Source organism: Chinchilla lanigera, unplaced genomic scaffold (assembly GCF_000276665.1).
Source record: "Chinchilla lanigera isolate Chin_1 unplaced genomic scaffold, ChiLan1.0 scaffold00010, whole genome shotgun sequence".
NCBI classification, from domain to species: domain Eukaryota; kingdom Metazoa; phylum Chordata; class Mammalia; order Rodentia; family Chinchillidae; genus Chinchilla; species Chinchilla lanigera.
Genome location: NW_004955411.1, coordinates 11418503 through 11442436, shown reverse-complemented (window position 1 = coordinate 11442436; position 23934 = coordinate 11418503). Strand labels below are relative to the sequence as shown.

The 23934-nt window shown below is 41.0% G+C and overlaps 2 protein-coding genes across 3 annotated transcripts in view; both read right to left on the bottom strand.

The window, feature by feature from the left end:
• The window catches only part of LOC102015388 (cytochrome b5 reductase 4), an 83271-nt gene extending 65757 nt beyond the window's left edge, over positions 1-17514 (bottom strand). Inside the window, exons 1-3 of one of the 2 annotated variants that reach the window (XM_013510896.1) lie at positions 17287-17514; positions 10301-10454; positions 552-652 (exon numbers count right to left, since the gene is read on the bottom strand). In XM_013510896.1, coding sequence (XP_013366350.1) covers positions 552-652; positions 10301-10454; positions 17287-17361 — 330 coding nt within the window. In that variant the 5' untranslated portion in view covers positions 17362-17514. The remainder of the gene's footprint in view (positions 1-551; positions 653-10300; positions 10455-17286) is intronic. The other variant, XM_005377692.2, reaches the window with a different exon arrangement.
• Positions 17515-19670: 2156 nt separating this feature from the next.
• Ripply2 (ripply transcriptional repressor 2) lies at positions 19671-23693 on the bottom strand. The gene is made up of 4 exons (XM_005377933.2): positions 23510-23693; positions 22922-23343; positions 22566-22630; positions 19671-19916 (listed from the first exon to the last, which is right to left on the bottom strand). Exons 1-4 carry the CDS (start codon positions 23691-23693, stop codon positions 19769-19771), a joined length of 819 nt encoding a protein of 272 aa, XP_005377990.1. The 3' UTR covers positions 19671-19768.
• Positions 23694-23934: the final 241 nt, after the last annotated feature.

Here is a 23934-nt window from a genome sequence, read left to right as displayed (position 1 = left end):
ATGTAAATGTAAGAGGGAAAGTGATTAATTTAAATATCTTTTGAGATACAAGAATCTCCGGTACCACTCTACAAAAAAAAGTAAGTTTTGTATTCCCTACACAGCTTCATTTAACTTTCATTTAACTTTCTGAATGATAATGCAGATTCAGCACAGCCAGGCAGGATGAATATATAGCAGTCCCAAATGAAGACAGACAATGAGCAAGAGGCATGATTCAGCAAGTTAGTAGCAGCAGATCACAGTGCTCCTTCTCCCACATGTTACTGTTTCGCATAAGTCAATTATCATCATTGTTAAAATTAATCAAGACCGAGCCAACAGAGGAGACTAAAAACATGCCAGAGATACGAAACCATTTCTAAATTTTTAATGTAACAATCTGAAAACAAATGCAATGAACAGCTGCTACTTGTGAACATTTGCCTATATTTCAAAATTCAAGCCAACACATTTGAAACACATAAGGTTTTTTCTATCTATAAAATCACACTGCCAAAGCCATGAGCTCTCTTCCACTGTAATAACTTTGATTACTTTCTGCATCTTACCTGATCAAAAAGGTCAGTACCATCGGATCCCGCTGCTCTCATTAGTTCATCTTCTCCCCCAGGATGATATTCCATATACGGGCTGACATTATAAACAAACCCTGTATCAAAGCAAGGGGAAAAACTATTCTAAATGAACGTCTTAAAAATTGTAAAACCTATAGATGGAAGTACCAATATATCTTTCCTAGTACATTTATGTAACAAATCTGTGTCAGCATATAAAGCCTGAAATAGCCAATGTTTTCTCTGCTACTTCATAATCCTTTAGATTGACACTTAACCTCTCATAATTCTATACCCTTTCTGATAACACTATGCCCAACCTGTGGATAGGAAAAAACACTGTTAGGGCTTATATCTATATATCACCCCACAGGGGCTTTTGGGATTCACTGGATCATTGTGTGTGATACTGAATTAGTCCACTGATTAGTTTAGCACAGTTCTGGGTATAGGTGGTGGATTTACTAAAGAAGGAAGACCCACCCTGGAATGGGTGGCACCAACAAATAGGCCTGTAGCCTGGATAGAATAAAAAGAGAAAGAAGAAACATGCCTCACTGCTTCCTGTCTGCCCTGCCATGGACTGCTTCTCTGATGTGATGTCCCTCTGAAATGCCCTCCTGCCTTGGAGCCAGCTGAATTTGTACTGAAAACTCTACAAACTATGAGCTAAAATGAACATTGCCTTCTTTAATTTGTGGGTGTTGGGTATATTTTGTCCCAGCAATGAGAAAGTAACTGAGACAGAAAAAAAATAAAAAAATAAAAAAATAAAACTATAAAGGATTCTAAAATCTCTCACAATAAGCAGTTAAGATTATTTGACAGTATTTTAGTCAAAGGCACAGTAGATCAAACTGCACTTGGAATTTGTTAGTAATTTGCTAATTATGAGATTTTAAACCAGTCACAAAAGGGTACTGGTCCACTTATAAATGCCCTTCCCACTACCCCCATGCTGAGAATTGAAAGCAAGGCCTTTGCACTGAGCTACATCCCCAGCCCTTTTTCAGGTCTCATTTTGAGACAGGATCTCACTAAGTCAGTAACTTTCCCCTGGAGGCATTATCTTACAACTGAAACTTTGCACCTCTGAATAGGGCAGAAGAAAATAAATACATATTATGCTTTTCTTTCATACTTTATTATCCTTTCTTTGTATTATACATGGATTTTACTAAGGAAATCTCTCATGTACAAAGTTCTAGCCTGTTATGAGTTCTGAGTACCTGGTTTTTAAAAACTAACCCTGTAACTCTCTCCTTTTTCTAATGACATAATTTCATTAATTTCTTCCTACATTTTTTAAATGCTTAGGTGTGATACATTTGAGTATCAGATTGTCTATTACACAGAAATATTTAATATTTGTGAACCAAAAGACATGACCTCAAGTTAATGCTGGGTTCTTAATAAATAGTAACATTAGAAGCAGAGGTGATTGGTAACCAAGGTATTCCTACCACAACACAACTGATAAATCAGATCATTTATATGAGTGACTTCCAGTGGCACAAAGGGATTCAAGGAAGAAATCTATTTCCATTCACCCATCCATCCACCCTTCTTTATGCTGGTAATTTATTTTGTGTCACAATTAAAATCACATATTCAGAACAACAGCTAAACTGAGTTTCTTCAACTATGTACTGGTGGTAACTTAAGCATGATACTCTGCCTCAGCTTCCAGCAATTCAGTTTGTTCTCTCACCTAGTGCAGGATTTACTTCTATCTATAGCTAGTTTATCCAGCAGCTGCTTGAACAGTTTCAGTACTTGTGTGCTCATCATTTTTTACAAAACCATGATTAAGGATTATCATATTAATATTATCCCTTTGTTACTGCAGACTGATATCTCCCACAATCTCCCAAACCAATGTACAGCAAAGGCTAAAATAAGAATCAAATGGTATGATTTTAGGGTTCCAGGAGGTCAAACCCTTAAACAGAATTCAAGATTCTTTAGGGGCTAAGACAAAGAACTTCCTTGGGCAGCCATATTTATTTGGTTTTCCAGCAAAGGAGGGAGATACTGAAGAAAACACAGATCTTGGGAGACAGTTCAAAGACTTCCACAGGTAGTAAAGTATGCTAATTAGGAGACTATCTTATCTCCAGGCTGACATTTATTGTAGGAGTGTGGGGCCTGCAGCTGCAGTCTCCTTTTAGTTAATTGGAGTTGGAGCCAGGCATCCTCAGCTGTGGCCTTGTCTTGTCCTTTCGGACATCATGGCTTCATAGGCAACTACAGGGCTCAGCCAGGACCAGTGATTCATACAGGTTCACTTACTATTAATCTGCTGCCCATCTCCAGACAAGGGGCATAGGCCTTGGACAGGCTTACAAGTAAACAAGGAAAGCCAATTGGTTAATAGTAAATGCTGCTCACAGCCACTCTGTAGTGGTCTCCATCAAAGGATCGACAGTGTTTCTTCCCCATCCCCAGGTGAGAGGGAGGAGAAGCAAAGAGGAAGCAAAAACAACCAAGATGTGATATCTATATACACCATAATGAATGTACGTAATGTATGACAAACATATACTGTGTATATACCCTTTATATACACAGTATATATCTACACATATACTGTATATATACATATACCACAAACATATACAATTTAAAATTGTTTTATATCTAAAATGAAGGCCATCATTTTACAGAAAGTACTACACCCATCTTCAAAACCACAGCCTTATAGCTTTTTAACTTTTTTATTTTCAAAATTAAAAAAAACTAACAAGGAAGACAAAATAAAAACAGCAAAAAACGATATATGACCTCAAAACAAAATGACAGGAATTAACAATCGTTGTTACATGACATATTCTTACCATCTACGAAGTTGCTCAGTCCAGCAGACATAAGAATGTAAGATTTTCATGTAAACTTATTATTTATTTGCTTTTAATTTAAACCCCAAAGAGTGTCTGATAAAGACTGCAGGCATCTTATAATAAAGTACCTGCCTTTAAGTTTCTTGTAAAAACTTAAAAAACACTCTAAAATGTGCAGAAGAAAATAAACCAGTTGCCTAACCTAGTTGACAATGTTACTATGACTGAGCATTTCATATAATTCTGAACTTCCTAGCAGCCAAGGCCAAAAGCAACACTAGTAGCGGTGCTCTTATTATGTGCTCTTTAAAAAATTAAGGTAAAACAAAGAAAGACACATTAGCTCTTTAAAAGGGAAAAACTTGCTAGATAATAGGAGGAATTATGAGCCATAACAAAGATGATATCGACCACACAAGAGATAGTACAACTCAACAACATACAGAAACATTCTTCCCATCTTTCCTAGCCCAGTAATGATTGATTTTTCTGTGTGAATAGATTTGAATATTCTGGACATTTCATATAAAAAGCCCTTCCGGACCTTGTCGCAGTCTGGCAAGTTATATTTGTAATCCCATGGAAAGTTACTGGAATTCTAATAAATTAATTCTAATGTACCATTTCCAGTGCAACGTGTCGTGAGAATAAAGACACTAAGGCATATCTGTAGTTGTGGGGAGCCAAGGGGGTCCTAAGCTAGGATGATGGCTAACCAGAGCAAAGGCCTCGCTCTAGCGCTGAACCCAGGTTTCATTAATTCGTGAAGAGGGGAGTGGCTCACGGATGAGTGACCATGAGAATGTCAATAAGTACGTGAGTGTTGTGAGCTGGAGTAGGTGTGAGGCCTGAAATCACCTCTGCAGTATGCACAGAGAGGGACAGACATGCAGAAGGAGTCATCTGCATAACACTATTTGAGGCAGTATCTAATGTTTTGGGGTCAGTGCTTCAGTTCTGATGTGTAATTTTTTATGCCCTGAGGAGTCATAGCCTCTTATCTCAAGGCTCGATCTCAGCCAACAGCGTGGGTACACAGGGCCTAACTCACACATGTTATTTGGGAGCTATAGGTGGGGCTTTGCTGACCTGTCACCTTCCTTTAAAGACTCTATATCCACACGTCAGGCAGACCCATTTGCACTGCTTAAAGCCAATTGAGGGGATAAGGAAAAGTCCTACTCAGCTCTGTACATATCAGTACATGGAAATAGGGCCAGGTTTAGCCAAAATGGAGATGAGAATTTTCTAGAGACTACATGACACATGATAAAATACAGACTTCAAAAGGTGACATGACGATATAGTCATCACCTATTAAACTACATATCAGAGATATTTGCCAAAACATAAGTCAATGTCACTTTTGTTTTGGAAAATACAGTTATTTTTCATAAATATAAGTACTATTTATGAAAACATACAGTGAGTATTATTTTATTTTTAAGTTAATTTTTAAATATTCCTTAAATTTCTTAAATGTTTACAGATAAATATTAAGCAGATATCGTAAACAAAAGCACACTGGGGTCCTCAATAATTTTTAAAAGAGTAAAGGTATCTTAAGACCAGAAAGTTTGAGGACCAAGTCAAAGTGGTATTTCTGCAATCAGATCAAAGCCTATTTTTTGGTTTTTAAAATTCTAAAGCCCCACGCTATATTCATTCAACGAAATTTCTTCAATGCCTATCATGCATGTACCAAACATTATGCCATTTTACTGTAATATTTTTATTTATTTCAATTAACCACTGTTTATCTTGTTAGCTTCAAAATAATAGAGGGAAAAGATGTTCAAATGGTAAAATCATGGCATGCTTTACTGTATTCAAATGTACAGATCAATTTTTCTAAGTACTAACTTTGCCATCTTGTGTTCAGTAAAGAAACTGCACATTATTTTCATTATACCTACTGATTTTTATCTAGTTCTAACAACTGATAAGAGATGTGAAAATACACAACTGTAACTGGATTTTAATTTTAGCCTTCAGTTCCACTAAGGTATGCTTTGTATATGTTGAAGTTTTGTTTTCACGCATAAACACAATCATTCTAATAAACTAAGTCTTTTTATCATTATGAAAAGTCTTTTTTTTTAATCGCTGGTAAAACTCTTGGGTAAAGCTTTTTATCTAAGATTAATATAGTCAAGCCAAAAGGTCAAATCAATAATGCACCTTAATGTTTGTATAGTACACTTTCCCCTGTACATTTACGTTCAACTTATTTATCTTTAAAGTATACTTCTATGGACATGGACGTCATGGAGATCTGTTTCTTTTCATAACTTGATAATACACATACATAAACACACGTACACAGAGAGATAATCTACCTTTTAAGTAGAAGGTTTGACCCACTAACATGTAACTTACTTACTGAGACTGAATTCATGTCTACCTGTAATGGCTGATACATTGTGTCACCTTGAGAAGTTTAGAAGTCTAACTAAGTGACTCAGCAGGGAGATGGGGTCCTTACTCTGTAAAGATCCTCATCCTGTGCAAGAGGAGGGTACAGAAAGTCTGTGAGCGCGCTACACCTGCCCTGGGTGGCAAGGTAGCCTGCTTACAACATAAGGGGAGAAAAAGAGGCTTGCGCTCCCTTTTTGCTGTTGCTGCTTTTGCTGTTTTCTGCTGCCTTGAAATGTTGCCCCTGTGCCATGCCACCCTGCCTTGCAGCCAGCTGATTATGGAGTGAAAACTCCACAAACTGCGAGCTAAATAAACCTTTCCTTCCTTAATTTTGGGTGTCGGATATTTTGTCTCAGCAACAAGAGAAAAGTAACTAACAGAATTTGGTACCAGGACTGGGGTTGTTGCTGTGACACGACCATGTGGTTCAAGAGCCTTTGGGAATGGCTTGAGGGAAGAGTTTGCAAAGGTTTGGAGATGTCACCTGAAAGAGTAGAGCTGGAATGCCTTAGATTGTTCTGAATAGGAGATTCTGGTCAGACCTCAGAAGACCAGAAGGCTGATAGCAAATCTGCCGGTACAGACCAGGTTTGGGAGGTTTCTGCAGGGAACAAGGACTGCATTGGGTACTAGACTCCAGATGACATATGTTATGGCTTGGCAGATAGTTTGCCTGCATTTTGCTCATGTCTAGAGACGTTGCCTGAGACAGAGATTAAGGGTGGCAGACTAATTAATCTGGCAGAAGATATTTTAAGGCAGTTGAATGTTAAGGCAATGGCATGGCTACTGTTGGGGCTTTTAGACAGATTTATGTTGAGAATCAAGAGCAAAGAGCCCAGCGGGATGATTTAAATGTGAGTTTGGCTAGAAAGGAAGCTCCAGTAAAGGTGTGGACTGCCAAGATAGAGCTGAGAAGATCTCCATTGCTGAGAAGGAACAGGAAAATAGAAATGAAGGCCTGAGGGCATCACAAGAAGCAGCAAGTCTCCACCCTTTGCAGCCTCAAAACCACAAAAGTGAAAGACTGCTTTGAGAAGGAACAGAAGAATATAAAAGACGACCTGAATATAAAAGACTTTAAATATAAAATAATATAAATATATTGAATACAATATCTCTTGCTTTGAGAGAAAGCCATAGAGCACTATGTTCCAGAATGATGGCAGCAGCCATACCATGTGCCAGAATGGCAGCAGCATAGAGAATTTTTTCCTCAAAATCAGGTTCAGAGTGCTCAGTAATCCAGGCACTCGACCCCTACAGCCAAGAGAGGAGAAAGCCTGGCCACTGCTCCAGCTGGCAGCAGACCTTGGCATCACCCATGTGGTGCTGGTTTTAGGTGCATGCAGAATGCAGGATTTATGGGGTTAAAGAGGCTTCCACCCAGATTTCAGGTCTGGGAGCCCAGGCAGTTTGCCCCTGAGAGGGCAGTGTGTGAAGCCATGAATGAGAAGCCAAAAGTGTACTTGAGAACCCAGAAGTGTGGAAAATCCAGGAACATGGATCATCTAAGGAAAGTCGAAGGGAGGGAGCAAAACAGGCCTAAGAGAGAAGCCATGGGAGCTACAACCAGCAGAAGGGCCATAAGTGCAGAGCCACATAAGGCCTTTGGAGCTCACAATTTATCACATTGCTTTGGACATTCCACATGAAACTACAGGACTTAATGCTTGCCCTGCTGGATTCTGGACTTGCTTTGATCCCAATGTTTTGTATTCTTCTATTTGTGTCTTTTGGAATGGTAATTTTTAACTTGTGCCATTCAATGTTGGAAGTGTTTAACTTTATTTTCATTTGTACAGGGGCTCCCAGCTAAGAGTTTGCCTTACATCTCAGAGAAGACTTACGACTTAAACTTTTCAGCAATGCTGAAACTGTAAGGACTTTAACAACTCTTAGATGGACTAAATGCTTTTTTGCATAAAGAAATGTGCATGAGTCTTTGAGGGGCCATGGGCAGAATGTTATGGTTTGTGTCTGGATGTCCGCCCAAAGTCTCATGCAGTCATGGGGTGGGCTTCTGGAGATTTAATTGATTCATGGTCCAATGCTAGGATTATGGGTGTAAGTGCTACACCCACCCTGGAGTGTGTCACCTGCATATAAGGGAGAAAAAGAGGCCTGTGCTAGGCTTCCCCCTTTTTACTCTTGTTGCTTTTGCTGTTTTCCACTGCCATAAACTGTTGCCCTCTGCCATGTGCCACTCTGCCTTGGAGCCAGCTGAGTATGGACTGAAACCTCCACAAACCATGAGCTAAATAAACTTTTCCTTCCTTTTTTCTGGGGGTCAGGTATTTTGTCTCAGAGAAAAGTAACTAACACAATCCTTAAAGAGATAATAAAGGAATATTGGAAACAACTTTATGCCAATATACTTGACAACTGAGAGGAAATATATTCAACTGAGGGGAAATAAATTCACTGATTAAAACATATACTAATTAACTACAGAAACTACAAAAAAATGAATATCACTCTTTTTAGCACAAGCAATTCTTTTTCAAAGTATTGGCTGAAGTTTTTAAAGCACTATGTCAAGCAAGCAAAACATGTAAAGGTTTGATTAAACCAGTAGAAGCCAAGTCTCCTTGGATTATGACTGGAGAGGCCTCTGAATACCTAGATGGCTAAGCACCATGAAATGAATCTGGGAGAATCAATTCCCTAGGGGTCCTTGTAAAGCAGAAGGCTTGGGAACTCTCTTCTCAACTTTTTTTTTTGTACCAGGAACTGAACTCAGGTCCTTGTGCTTGCCAGGCAGACACTTGTGCCACTGAGCTATATCCTCTGCTGGAGCTCTTTTCTCAATGAAAGGTTTACCTTTTGCACACCTGAACCTGTGATCAGTGGGATCATGCTGATGCCTTGTATCTATTTTCTTAGCCTCACTGACAGGTTCAAAGTACTTGGTTTCATTTTAATAGCACCAATCTATTTAGTAACCACATCTTCTTTAGACTCAACTTCACATGTGCTTCTTTTTGAGCCAAAATTTAAGTTTTCCAAATTGTTCTCCTCTATTTTTGCTCCCAATTCTCGCCATTACACTGGCTAAATGCAACCAGCAATACCTATGCCACAGCCCAAAATTTGGGCTACCTTGAAATTGCCCCTGCCACAGCAATTAATCCTTATCCCTTAAACTCAGCCTTCAGCGAAGTCTTAGGATACAGGCAAACTGCAGATAAATTCTTTGTTAGACTGTAACATTCATGGCTTCCACTCCAATTCCCAAAAGAGTCCCCATCTGAAACGTCATGAGCTTAGCCTTTGTCCCCATTCTTATGAACATTCTGGTCTTCTGAGTTCTGACTAGAACCACCCATCGGTCTTTGCATATTGCATTCCAGTGTTTCTCTTCTCCAGCCTACATCTCCAAACTTTTAAAAATTCCTCCCAAAAACCCAGTTCCAAAGGTTTCTGAACCACATAGTCAGGTACAGTCACAGCACTGACCCCACTTCTCTGATAGCAATTTTCCTTATTAGTCAGCTTTCTGGTCACTGGAACAAAATATCAATACACACAACTTTAATCCTGTTAGGTCTTTCCCACTTTTGGTCATTTGAATTCAATCCATAAGGACTGAGGTTTAATTTGGTTCATAGTTTCAAAGGGTTCAGTCCATAACCTGCTGGCTCCCAAGCTGAAACATCAAGATAGAAGTGCATGGCATAGCAAAGCTGTTCACTTCATGGCAGCCAGGAAACACAGTACAGAGGAAGAATAACTGGGAGGGTTATACCCCCCAAAGGAACAACCCCAGTAACCCACTTCCAACTGGGCCCTACCTCCTAACAGCATATTCAGCTATGAATATGAGTGGATTAATCCACTGACAGGCATAGCACCCCTATGATCCAATCATCCCTGCAAGATTCTCAATCTAGTCAAGCTGACAATTAAGATTAACTTGCACAATTACCTACTTCTGTCTGTCTACTTATTTCTTTCAACATTCCCATTCATAATTCAGAATTTCTAATTTACTATGAACTAGAAAAATCTGGAAAATAGTATTTCTAAGAAATATACAGTAAGTAATAAACCTTGCTATAAATGAAACCTGAAAATCTGGGCTTAATGGTGGCTTTCTAGTCTCCTTTCATTTTTTTCCCAACAGAACTAAATTAAAGGCCCTGAGAAAGAAACTTCTATATAAATGGGGTGCTGCTGAATAATCTACTATACACCTTTGACATTAAAATTGCCAGGCAGACACTTACTCTCTGTTAAAGGGAATATAGTACAGAGGTGCTAAAAAAATTTATTTCTGAAGTTCATTATTTTCTGCATCAAAATGCAAGTATCTATATAAGGACTGTCCAAAGTCAGAACCAATTATTCACTCATCATTCAGTACAGGCACATTTTAAAATCTAATTCTGAATCCTATCACAAAATAGCATGACTATGGGTTATATGGCATTACAATTGAAAAGTCCAGACAAAAATTTAAAAAGATTTAACAATAAGACTTACCTCTGATACATATCCAACAGTCATCTTTTTTATTGTGTTTCTTAAGTTCTTCTTCAGTTACTTCAATTAGCCTGCCTTTTAATCCTGTTAGGTCTTTCCCACTTTTGGTCATTCGAATCCAATCCATAAGACTTCTGCCTTGTTTTAAAGGTACCTAAAAACATGAAAAAGAATTAAATATAACTTCTCCTTGTTGTGTTCTTTTTTCCTGCTAGGTGTCTTCAGGATACTTTATTATGTTTATTCCCATTTAAAAAAATAGAACTCAAATCTATCAATTCTAGAAATGCTCATAGTTCATGTCAAAATTGTTTTTCTTACATTAGAATTATAAATGAGACACGTATACAAATATGGGCAAAGAGGGGGACTCAGAAATTTTGTTTCACAGCTGCATTAATAATGGCACCATAGTATAACAGGACGGTATTCAATCCAAACTCAGAAAACATGTCTTGGTCCTGGCTCTGTCATTAATTATGTGAGAGTCACCAATCTGGACCAAAATTTCTTCACCTTAAAAATCAACAGACTTGGCTGTGTGCAATGGTGCACGTAATCTCAGTACACCAGGAGGCTCAGACGTGCGAATCTCAAATTTAACCCCAGCCTGGGCAACTGAGTGTTGAGTGAGAACCTGTCTCAAAATTTAAAAGGAGTGAGGGGAGAGTTAGGGATGTAGCTCAGTGTAAAGGCCCTTGGTTGAATCTCCAGCACACAAAAAAGAGAGATTTGATAGAAGAAAATATATACAAACAATTGACACAAGTTGACTTTTTCCTAATTATCAATATAAATAGAATATAAGAAATTTTTATGCAGTAATGCATCAATGTATTTTCTAAGAATCTAATTCTTATGGTTTATACCTAGCTGTCCCCCAAAGCCTCATGCACTCACAGATGGGGCTCTTGGGAGGTGACTGGATCATAGGGGCATGATTCTCATCAACAGATTAGTCCACTAAAGAGTTTATAGTTAAATGTGATGCTGAGAAGTGAAGCCTGGTCAGAGGAGGTGGGTTGGGGACATGACCTGGAAGGGTAGATCCTCTCTCTCCTCCTTTGACCTCTCTCTTTCTCTACTTCCCACCATCATGTCATGAGCCCTTTCTCTGCCAGCTGGCTATGGACTGAAACTTTTACAAACTGTGAGCCAAAATAAACCTTTCCCCTTTAAATTGTGGGGGTCTGTGGGGACACTGGCCAGAGGTATACATCAGGTGGATACACAGAGAAAAAGGGTCATTTGGAGCCACAAGCCCAGACCTCCCGGAATGCACGGTTCAAAATTAGAAGACAGTCTACAGAGCCACAGTCCAAGTAGGATGAAGACACACTACCTTAAGGAATGTATGCTCTGGCCCTTGTCCTCCCCGTACTGTTAATTACTTGAATTAGCGCTAAGGTCAGTCACGTGACCAACCACCCTGTTCCACCCCTGTCCCCTTCATGAATTTTGCACAGGTGTCTTTCTTTTGTTCTTTATCCTTGCTTCATTTTGTCAATAAAAAGACACAGAAACTTCAGTTTGGGGCTGTTTTCTCCTCAGACTCTTTCATGCTGAGGGGGTCTCACTTAACAGTCCTCTAGGCCCTCCTGGGCCATAAACTGGACATAAGACTCCAAGTATTCTCTCATCCTTTGTGCTGCAACAGTCATGAAATGTGACAGGTATTTTCGGGTACTGTGTCCCAGTGACAATGAAAGTAACTATGACAGGGTACCAGGAGTGGAAAGAATTTTGGAAAGATTTGGGGATGGGGGCTGGTGAAGCAGCCCTAGAACGGGTATGCCAAGCTTGATGGAAGATTCTCGTCAGAACTCAGAAGACCTGAATGCTGATAGAAATGTAGCTGGTACATGACCAGGCTAGAGATGTGAGTTTAGTATAAGGACTACATTGGCAGTTGGACTCCAAGCCATGCGTGTTATGGTTTGACAGAAAATTTGTCTACATTTTGCTGATGTCCTGAAATTGTGAAAGAGACTGAGATCAAGGACTAACTAATCTGGCAAAAGAAATTTCAAGGCAGCCCAATATTTAAGCTGTGACTTAGGTACTGTAGGAGGTCTTTGAGCAAGCTCTTCATTGACAAGCAAGAGCAAACAGCCCAGGAGAATAATTAGAAAGCTTTGAGTCTGGCTAGAAAGGCAGCTCCAATAAAGCTCTGGCCAGCAAAGATGTAGCACAGGAGAGCTCAGCTGCTAAAAATATTAGTACTAAAACAAGTCAAGTACTTTGGAATAGGAGAATAGGAAAAATAGGTAAAGGACACTTGAGGAACCAGCAAGGCCACCTTTCTACGACTCAAAATTACAAAAGTGAAAAACTTAGCTTTGAAAAAGTGCCCCAGAGTATTCTGCCAAAGAAGGACTGCCTAGGGAATTGATTTCTAGGGATTCAGTTTACTGTGCTCAGCCAGCCAGGCATCTGTAACCACCAGCAAGATGCCAAAAGGGCTCAGCTACTGCTCTTGGTGGAAGATCTTGGTGCCATCCACTCAGTACTGGTCTTATGCCCATGAAGAATGTAAGAATGCCAGAATCACAGAGGCTTCCACCCAGATTTCAGAAGGCTGGGGAGGTCAGGCAGTCTGACCAAGAGGGCAGTATGTGAAGCTGTGACGGTAAAGCCAAAAGTGCAGCTGAGATTCCAAGATGTTCAAACGCCAGGAACAGGGAATATCTGAGAAAAGCCACAAGGAATGGGCCAAGCCAGTACAAGAGAAAAGCCATGAGAGTTATGACCACAGGCATTACAATAGGGGTAAGGTCACTCACCCAAGCCATTTGGAGTTCACATTCACCACAATTTGCACAGGGGGCCGAACATAGAACTACAGGATTTAATATTTGCCTTGCTGGATTTTGGTCCGACTGTAGTGCTATTCCTTTTTATCCCCCTATTTCTCTCTCTTGGAATGGGAATATCTATTCTGTGCCTTTGTCTGTTGGAAACTGTAGTGGATTGATAACTGGTGGTCGACTTATAACCCCCAGCTGAACTGAGTAAGCGTGGTGCTGGGTGTGGGAGGCCCACTTGGGAATCATTGCCAGCAGCGTAAGAGGCAGAACTGAAGAAAAAAAGGCTGTTGGGAGCTGAGAGAAGCTGTTGGGAGCTGGTAGAAGCTGCTAGTAGCTGATGGTTGTTTTGGAGGAGCTCATCATGCTGGCTTTCCTGATAAGCTTGGCTGTTTTCATCCTCCAAGGAGTTCAAGACCTCGCTGGCACTGAGAACGGCTTTGGTTCACTTTGGGGGAGCTCTGGTCCTCACTTTTGAGCACTGCTTCCTGGCTCCAGAGGGAAAGATGGTGCACAGCTCGGTCTACTGGAGAAGGTTGCTGGGTTGGCTTCCCTGATGGGAACTTGGCCATCCTGACTGTCAGAAGAGCTCGGGACCTCACTGTTGCTGAGGATGGCTGTGGTACCTTTCGGGGGAGCTCTGGTTCTTCTGAGCGTTGCTCCCTGGCTCCAGTGCAGATCCCTCAGCCTGCTAGGATAGATCTTTCATCCCTCTGGCACAGACTTCCTAGATTCCACCACTGACCTTTGGGACTTCCCAGCACAGATCTGTGAAACAGGCCTGCATGAGATGTTGTTGTGGGCTCTGGGCCTCCAGTTGGGTTCTTGGGAGGCACTGTTATGAGCTCTTGGTATTCAGCTGGACTCATGCAGGACATTATCTCAGGATCCAGGCCCTCAGCTGTGGACAGATTTCCTGCACTCTTTTGTATATCATTCTTTGGGTGACTATTATAAATAATCTTATAAGTGTCCTCTATTATATTGTCTTCTCTTGCAAAATATCCCCCAAACCAGCACAGAAGTGTTTACTTTCCATTTCATTTGTACTGGGGCTCCCAGCTATGAGTTTGCCTTAAATCTCAGAGACTCTGGACTCGGACTTCTCAGCAATGCCAAAACTGTTCATACTTTGAAAACTCTTAGAGAGGGTCTAAATGCATTTTGCATAAAGGGATGCACATGAATCTTTCGGGGGCCAGGTTGGAATATTATGATTCATGTCTAGATGTCCCTTTGAAGCCTCTAGTGCTCACAGGTAGGGTTTTGGGGTAGGTGACTGGGTCATGGGGGCATGATATTTATCTCTGGATTAGTCCACTGCTGAGTTTATGAGTTTATAGCTAAATATAGTTTGGAGAAGGAAAGCCTGGTCAGGCTGGGGGCATGGCAGGGAAGAGTGTATCTCCCTCCCTCCTCCCTTGACCTTTCCTTCTGCTTCCACACATCCATGTTGTGAGCCACTTCTCTGCAGTCATACCTTCAGCCATGCTATCCTGACTTGGAGCCAGCCAACTGTGGACTGCAGCCTCTAAAACTGTGAGCCAGAATAGGTTCTGTGTCCCAGGAACAAGAAAGTAACTAAGATACCAATGAGAAACAAAGTTTGTCAAAGAATGGAAAATAACAGCACTGTAGAAAACGTGTTGGCGAACTATAAGTGACCAAGTCTGCTAGTATTTCTACACAGTCTTGAGCTAAGAATAGTTTTTACATGGGGTGGTAAGGAAGAAAGGAGGTCCTCAAAGCCTAAAATACAGCAGCTTTCCTTATCCACTGGGCATGCAGTCTAAGACGTATCCCCAATAAAGGCTGGTACCAACCTCAAAACATACTATGTTTTGTTCCATATACACACATTCCTTTTTCCTTTTTAACAATTTCATGGACAGATCATAATTACCGTAGATCTTAGCAGCCTTAGAATGTGATTTTTTTCCTTTCTTTATTAAGAACCTTCACATTTTCACTTAAAGAAAGGACCTTCTGGCATACCAAAATTGCGTGCATCACCACTCTTGCACTTTGGGACCATTACTGAGTAAAAAATAATTGTTACACTGTCATACTGCCAGAGTCAGTCTGATAATTGAGACAGCTACTACAATGTAACTGACATGCATGTAATGCATATAATGCAGATGTACTAGACAAAGGAATGATTCACATACCAGGCAGGAAAGAGGAGGACAGCACAATATTTTGTCATACTACTTAGAATAGCATGTAATTTAAAACTTATGAATTCTGTATTTCTGGAATGTTCCAACATTTTCAGATTGCAGTTGGCTGTGGGTAACTGAAATTATGAATCAAACTGTGAAAAATGGGTAAGAGGGCACTACTGTATTTACTATTAGGCCCTCTGTAGAAAAGTTTGCCAATTCCTCCTAAGAGGATTTAGTAATGGAATGTTTGCAGTATTTTGTTGTGTTTTATAAAGTGCATTTTCAGATCTTTTAGATGAGAGGTTACTACGGCTTGAATGTTATAAAAAGGCTTGGACTTGTGGCTGCAAATTCTATCTCATGCACTCTATCAGTATGTGATACTTTCTGTCATGTTATGGCACAACAAGATCTTTGCCAGAGGTAGGGCCCTTGACTTTAGACCGCCCAATCTCCAGAATTATAGATATAATCTGTGGTTTATCAGTTATGCTGTGTCTGGCATTATGTTACAGCAGCACAAAATGGACTAAGAAAGAGGTGTTATTCAAATTTTAATGAGTTAAGACAGCCTAACGTACATTTTTCTCTCTTTGGACCCAAAGACTCATTTTGCCATCACCCGTGTGACTTTGTGTCTTTGCCTCCACGCTGTCTCCCGTAAACAGACGTTGAGAATATGGCTGGCAATTTTAATGGAGAAGGGCTGCAACTCATATCCTAGTTCTGGAAAGGGCATATTATCCAGTCAAGTATTGAGTTTAAGGAAAAAACAATTCAAACGTCAGGAGGGGAAAGACAGGATTGAATGGTTGCATAAACAGACACACAGAACAATAAGTAAAATGTCACAGACAGAACTGCATCACAAGCCTGCATGTTCTAAGGCAACATTTCTTAAGATCAGTTCCCTTTTCTGTGAAACAGACAATAAACCTCCCATTTCACAAGATCGTTGTGAAGATTAAGTGAGGTAATACAGAAAAAGACCTAAAAAAAAAAAAAAAAAAAAAAGGTCATCAGGAAGCATTTAATAAGTCTCAGTATTATTATTATAGTTGGGGACACACAGGTCCGGAAAGCAAATCAAAATTGCAGTTTCCTAAACTTAAATTCTAATCTAGGATCAGAACCCCAGGTGTAAGTAGAGAAAAATAAGAAAGCTGGTGAAGGTCCCAAATGATGCTAAGACTCAAAGCGTCCAGAAATGAAAAGAGAAGGGAGTGGGCCCAAGTAGATGGAAATCTCAAAAACAAAACAAGATGTGCTTACTGATAAAGGAAGCACCAAATAACGGGACCAAGTAGGATCCACGTTGCAGCAAACACAGAACAGTTTTTACGAAAATTTGCAAACATAAAACACATATGTGCTCCACCTGTGCTAACAGTAACTATTTCCAACAAATACTCAAGAATATTACATTAGCTTCAAAGCCAGCAACTACCACCAGCAGCCAAGGCCGCGCTGAAACAATCAGGAACCAGAGAAAGGCAGTATGACTTGAAGAGAAGCCCCTGAAACCGGACTGGCGGTTTGTGGACCTCTGTCTTCGCTTCTCCAAACTTCCCAGGCTCCACAAGTCCTCACCCTTAAGGGATGTCTGTCTGTCGCCACTTTTCAGCCTGACTCTCTGCCACGGGACGCACATCATCTACAACTCCTTCAGACGGGGAAGAATAAAAGATCGGAAGGAAGCGGACACTGAGTGCCTACAAGACAAGCCTGGGTCCCGTTCTACAGATCTGAATGTGATCAGCGGGAAGGACGGAGAGGAAGGGGAAAGCGGAAAGTGACAGCGAGAAAGTGGAGAGCGCAGTGCGAGGATGGCAGGGACACGAACCCGAGACGGCGTGGGACGAGAGAGCGGTGGCCAGCAAGGGCAGGAAAGATCGAAGACTAGACAGAGGACAGGAGGTGGGGGCAAGGTCAGCAGGGAAGCGCACCCTGCGCCAAGCGCGGATCCCCGGCGCGAGCCGAGCGCCGGGCGACGTTAAAGGTGCCACCCACTTACCTTGCTACGCCCCCCGGAGGCCACGCGCTGCTGAGAACTGGGGCCCGGAAAAGACTGGGAAGGGACGTTTAGCATCCTAGACCCCTAATCCGGGCCTTGCCCGGCGCCCGGGGCCCGCTGCCCTACTGGCACTCTCGGGAGGACCCCTCTGGCGAGCACCGCCCGCTCCGGCTCTGAGGCCCGGAGAGGCCAAGCCCCCGACCCACTTCCGGGGTCGCCAGAGGTGATGTACGTCACGACGCACACGTCCGCGGTGGGCGGAGTCAACGGGACGCAGGGAGCGCCGGCTAGGAAGGAGGAGAGAAGTACGCATGCTCAGTGAGTTTTGCGTCCTAAACTTCAGCACTAGAAGCCGGTGACAGCTATTTCGGCGAAAGATTAGAGTGAAGCTGTTCCTGGTGCTGACAGAACCCGAGAATAATTTCTTATACAGTCCTGTTAATCCAGAACACCAGCGTTTGTCAATTGATAAGCAGTATCATCACATTACTTGAAATGCAGACTACAGTAACGTTATTAAAACCTTCTGATTTCTCTAAAATGATGTCGTGTAAGGTTCTAGGCTGTACAGGAAAGGGAACCTCACCATTGTAAAAGCCAAAGTATCAAATGCAAATAGCTACTACAGGGGAATAAAAAATTTTACCGTTAAGCACCCCCGTAGATTACTGACAAATGAATAAAACATGTTTAATCTCCTTGTGCTCGAACTCGGGCACTCACAAATTCTTCCTCCTTGTGACTGTCCATCTTCACTGAAACATACAAGGAGTTGTGCACCGGTGGAGCTCACTTCCAATTCTGGTGGTGAACAGCTGTGTTTGCAACAGACTTGGTTTTGTTGCCACCCCTGAACTTAATAAGTGAGCTACCTTATGCAAGTTAGTTTCTCAAAGCTTCGTTTCCGCATCTGTATAATGGGCTTAGGTTTTAATAAGGATCAAATTATCATATTTAAACTACATAGTAGTGTGTGGTTTATTACAGGCACTCAATAAATGGCAGTGGCTTTTGTACTAGTCCAGTATACTAACAAGAGAATCACAAACGCTATTCAAATAAATACCACTTCCTAATAATGCTCAAGTTAACTGCTGGGATTTTTTTTCTTGCATGTCCCTCAGTGAAAACACGGATTTTGAGATTAGGATCCAGCAGAAATGGAAAGTTTTGAGGAGAAAAGCAAAATAGTTCTGAATAACCCTTATCCTTTTTTATTATTCACTTTCCTGATTCTGAACACATTGTTAGGGTTTGAAATTTATCACGTCTATGGAGTTCTCAAAGTGCTTGGAAATTAAAGTTATATTTGCAGTGTCTCTAGAAAAGGAAAGTGTGTGATAGTTGTGGTCATCCAATCAAGAAGCATATCTTAGCTAGCTAGTTACCTCTGGTCTCATCCCCACCTATTATCACTGTGAAATGTTATAGGAATATTTTTACCTGCACTGAACTGTTTATTGTGAGAAGATTGTGTATGAACTAAACTCCATGACTCTAGCTTACCATATTACCTTAACCTTGTAAATTGCTCATTTTTTTCTCATTAAGTGAAGTATTTTTCTGTAAGGCTGTAAGATAAACCAATCACTGAGAATGTATTTTCACTTCCGATAGGAAAAATTTCAAAAATGAATATCAAAAGCCAGAAACCAGAGCAAAAGGAAAGTTGATAATGTTGAAGAATGTTTCATATCTACCAAATATCTTAGCTCCCACTTGGATGCACATTTAAAAACTACTTTTGAATTTTTTTCATTAGGCTCCAATGTCTTAGAGTCCATGCAAATAACTCCTCTTGAAATATTTTGTTTTAATTACAGAGATCCCTCAGGTAATACAGTAAGTATTGAACATATATGCTATTTTACTACTAGATTTAAAAATAGTAGAAAGTAGGAAGTGAGAATTACTTTACTTGTTATTTATTTGTAATCTCTAAAATTTAAGAATTCTAAAATGGATTTCCATTACCAATTGTAGGTACTGATTTAAAGTTTTTTTCACCATCTACTAATAAACACATAATAATAAATGTGTAATTGGTAACATAAAATGATTTTCTTCATTATCCAAATTACACAGTACAGTCTGTGGATAGTTTTATCTGCAATTACAACATCCAATTAAGATTAATAGAAAAGAGCAGATGTTACAAGATCATCTTGAAAAATTAAACATTGTCATTCTTTGCAAAATTATAAAAATAAATTTGTAATTTAATGAAGAGACCAAAGTTATCCTTTGTAAGCCCCAACTGCATAATTATAACACACTTAAGACATTTGTAAATGTCCCTTATTTTAAATTCCAACATTGAATTCTAGTGTGGGGAGTTTTTAAAAAGCCAAACTACCATAGTAATTTCAAAATATTTCCTTTTATTAAAAACTTATATACAAATAAATTAGTTTTTTAAAATTATGATACATTTGTACACTAAGTTTAAATCCTACAAACTTTAAATGTCATCAGAATTAGCTTAATTTTCACAGGCCAGCTCTTGAATTTCATCTTCACTATCAGAATCTTCATAAAATGAAATTGTGGCTTGAATTGGAAAATTTTTCAGAAGAGTTTCTGCTTCTTGATATAAGTAATCATAACACTTTGATTTTGGCCATAATAGTCTGAAAGAAGCAGACAACAGAGTATGTTTTACTTTTCACATTCAGCATCCTTATCCTCATGAAATGATCAAATTTCAAGGGTTTTATATGTTTAACAGTATATTATTCATTAGGTACAGCCTTTATATAATTTTAAAATGCTACTATCATAACTTTCATGGAATCTGTTTGCCAAAGTATCAATAAATGTGTGATTATTTTAAATATCCAATCTACAGTTTAGATCAAACAAATTCACAATATACCCTAAATACCCTCTTTCCTTTTTTCCCATTCAACCAAATGTGGGAGCACCACACTAAGATATTGAGAAATGATACAGGCTTCATACAAAAAATGTGCATATAAGCATGAGTACCTCAGAGCTTTAAAAATCTGACAAATATTAATTTTGTCATTCCTCTGTTTTTCATCCAAGGAAAAGAAGAGAGATAGGGCTGAATCATCAATTAAAATGCAATCACTTTAGTGTAGAGTCAGTAGTACCACGTATACATGTAATTGAGTGATGTGTATAAAGGAAAGATTATATTATTTTCACTATGTTCAATATTAGAAGGAAGAAAACTAGACAGTGAAGTTTTTAAATGTTTCTAGCAAAAACATTTAGAAACTTTATAATTTTGATGCTTACATAAGTAACTATCAATTATTCAATAAATATTGTAGTAATATCTTGTGCCAAAAATTCACAAATTGAAGATGAATACATCAAGCTCCCTACTCTCAAGAAGTTGTCAATCGAATAAAAATAATAAGAAATACAATATTAGCCAAGATAGAAATTTTTAAAGACAAATTAAATTGAAATACAATTAAATCATAACAGTAGCTAAGAAAGAAAGCAATTGCTTCTAACATTAACTCTACTTCTAATACATAACCCAAATTGCCAAAAATAAAGAATGCTGTTTAGGTGCCATCATCACAGTCTGCCCAGAATTTTCCACTGTGTATCATTTTTATTCCAGGGACTCCATCCTTTCTGAGTTCTTCCCTGTTCCAACTCTACTTTCTCCTTTGACCTTCCTTCAAGACTTCATTGGGAATGATCTACTCTCCCCTCTACACTGCATAGGGTGACCTTACAGTCATGATTTCCCTAATCCAGACTCCCAAACCTGTACTTATAAGATTTTAACTCTAGGCCCCTGATGATATTATGCTGCTCTCTACTGATATCTATATTTGGATGCTCCATAGATATATTAAATATGACAAATAGAAAACCATATTCAATAATTTGCCCCCCAAGTGTGTTTTAAACCCTAATTTCTATCTTTTTGGTACAATAGTCAAACATTCACAATCCACAAACTTGGGAAAACATTCTGGACTTTTACTTCTTCACCTACCATATCTAATATGTTATAAAGCCTAATTGTCACCTAAATATTTCCAAATCTACTCATTTCCATCCCCCACTTACAGTGTCTTAGAGAGGCTCTTACCGAAACAGTTGCAATCGCTTCCAATTTCACTTTTGGTGTTCTAAGTCTGTATATCATTTCCTTAGAGCTTTTTCTGAAAGATAAACCTGATCACTCTACTCTTCTGGCTAAAATCCCTTGAGAAGCCCTCAATACAGAGTAAAACCCATGGTTCTGCTCTCCGGCTACCCTGCTGGAACAACAACTTCACACACCCAAATGCCAGCTCCTTGCTGTTCATTAGCCATGCTGTTCCAGGCACCTGTGTGAAGACTCAGCCAGCCATCACTTATGATACACACTTCCTGCGAATATGATACACACTTCCTGCAAATATGATACACACTTCCTGTGAATATGATACACACTTCCTGCAAATATGATACACACTTCCTGTGAATATGATACACAGTCCCAACAGTTAGTCACTTCCTGCCTGGTCTATACCCTTAAAAACTGACCACAGTAAAAACTGCAACACTTACTAGGTGCTGCGATTATTTTTCCCTAGTGCTAGCTCAAAGTAGGACATTAACATGTATTGACTAGTAATGCTTCTGATAAACATTTTACAAAGATCATAAGGCTCTTTGCTTAACAGTTTTCACAAGCAAGAAAACTGCATAATTATCAACCTTTCACATGAATAAAAGTTACCAAAAAATCTCATACAAAGGTTGACTCCCTGTGGCAAAAAAAAAAAAAAAAACCAACAGTAAATATTTGCTCATTATTATTTAAAATACATTTTGAATGCTTTTAGGGTCATTATAGATGATCTTATGGTTTTCATTACATTTCTGTTTTCTCTTAAGTGTCAACCTTTGATTTGCTGTAAAACTGCAACTGTTAGCCCTAGTCTCCCTTCTGCTTTGCAGGAGAGTACTATGCATACTCTGATGTAAAGTTTCATTTCACTGGGACCTTTAGAGCTTTTTAACAAACTGGCTTTTTTTTTCAGTTGAAGACGCCACATTCCTCTTTTACTATACCTCGTAGTTTCTCTGTTCATCACACATTCCTTAAGCACTTACTAGGTGTTCACCGACTAACAGTTCAGCAACCGACCTCTTCCAGCAGACAAGAGTAACCTTGAAGAAAGATCTGCTAAGAGAGAAAAACTGCAGGACCAGCTGCAGAGCAGGGTTGTGGGAGGAGGCCCCGGGCTCCTCCCTGGCGCAGGAGAAGCAGGAGACCTTTGGTGAGGCCTGTCACTCACCTGACCGGGTGTGTGTACAGGGAAGGCTTTCCTGGGGCTGCGGTCATTCCATGGCCACCGGGCATCTGGGTACGAAAGGAGATGAATCGCCGTTACCCACGCGTCCTTCTAAGAAATTGGAAACATGCGGCGCAGCATCCCTCACCCCGTTAGGGAATGTGACCCGGGGCCTCTCCGCAGCCCAGATCTCGGCCCGATTCCTGGGGACCAGTCGTTCTGGAGGACACACCCGCCCAGGTCAAAGCCAGCAGGACCACCAGCACGCGCGCCTGGAAGCTGGGGGCGGGCTGCGCGCCTGTGTCCTTCAGCCCGGGCTGCGCTTGCACCCTCCGAGGAGCGCCCGCCACCGCGCTCACCGCCTCCGCACGGTGGTGCTGCGCCGGGTGCTCCTGCTCGCCTCGGGCCTCCCACGGCCTCCAGAAGCCTGCAGATCTGCGGGGTGGGGACACAGCGGCACGGAGGAGGCGTGAGCCCGGACCCGGGAGAACCCACCGAAGCCCGGCGCGCGGGGAGTGGGGCGGAGAGAGGAAGGGAGGAGCCAGACCCGGCGGCGGGGAGGGACGGGCAGGGGCGCCCGGGCGGCGCAGAGGCGCTGTACCCGGAGTCCGCGGCCCCGCGCGGCGCCGGGCGGTCGGGGGCCGGGGGCGGCCGGGCTCGGCTCTCCGCGCCCCCTGCGCTCCCCGCGGCGTCCATGGCTGGGCGAGGCTCCGCAGGAAGGCTGGGCGATGCCTTCTTCCATCCGGTCCGAGGCCGGCCTTTATATAGCCCTTGCGGTCTCCTGCATATTGAGAGGTTCACACGCTCTCCGCCCCTCTGTCCTCGAATAAACAAAAAGGCTGCGCGTGAAGGCGCACCGAGCTGAGCCCGGGGTGTGAACGCGTGCAGCTCCCAAATGGCATTGGAAGGGGTTTTGTCGAGCTAGTGTTAATCGCCCTTCCACACACGGCTGCGGTGAAAAACAACATTCGCCCGAGCAGCCAATTTCCGTGTGAACAGGTTAGGAGGGGATAAAATTAAGCGATTCTGCACGTTTTGTGTATTTCTGCAAAAAGGCCAAGCGGCTGACCATTGCTTGACTCGCCCGTCACAGGGCTTTTTGGCCTTTGGCAAAGGCAGCTGGTTCTGCATCCCGTGTTCTCAAGGCTGGATGTGGACTGAAATGAACAGGAATGGGCTGAACTCCTCCCCCTGGAACAATTTTTGAATAATGGGTGAATCCATGAACTCCTCCAGAAGGAAATGTTGGGTTTTTAGAATGTATTGATAAGCTAGGTTCACACACCCGCCTATTACTATTGGAGCATAGCATCCGCAACAAGACATGAAGTGGAAAAGACTGAACGTTCCGGCCAACAGGGCAGGGACTAAA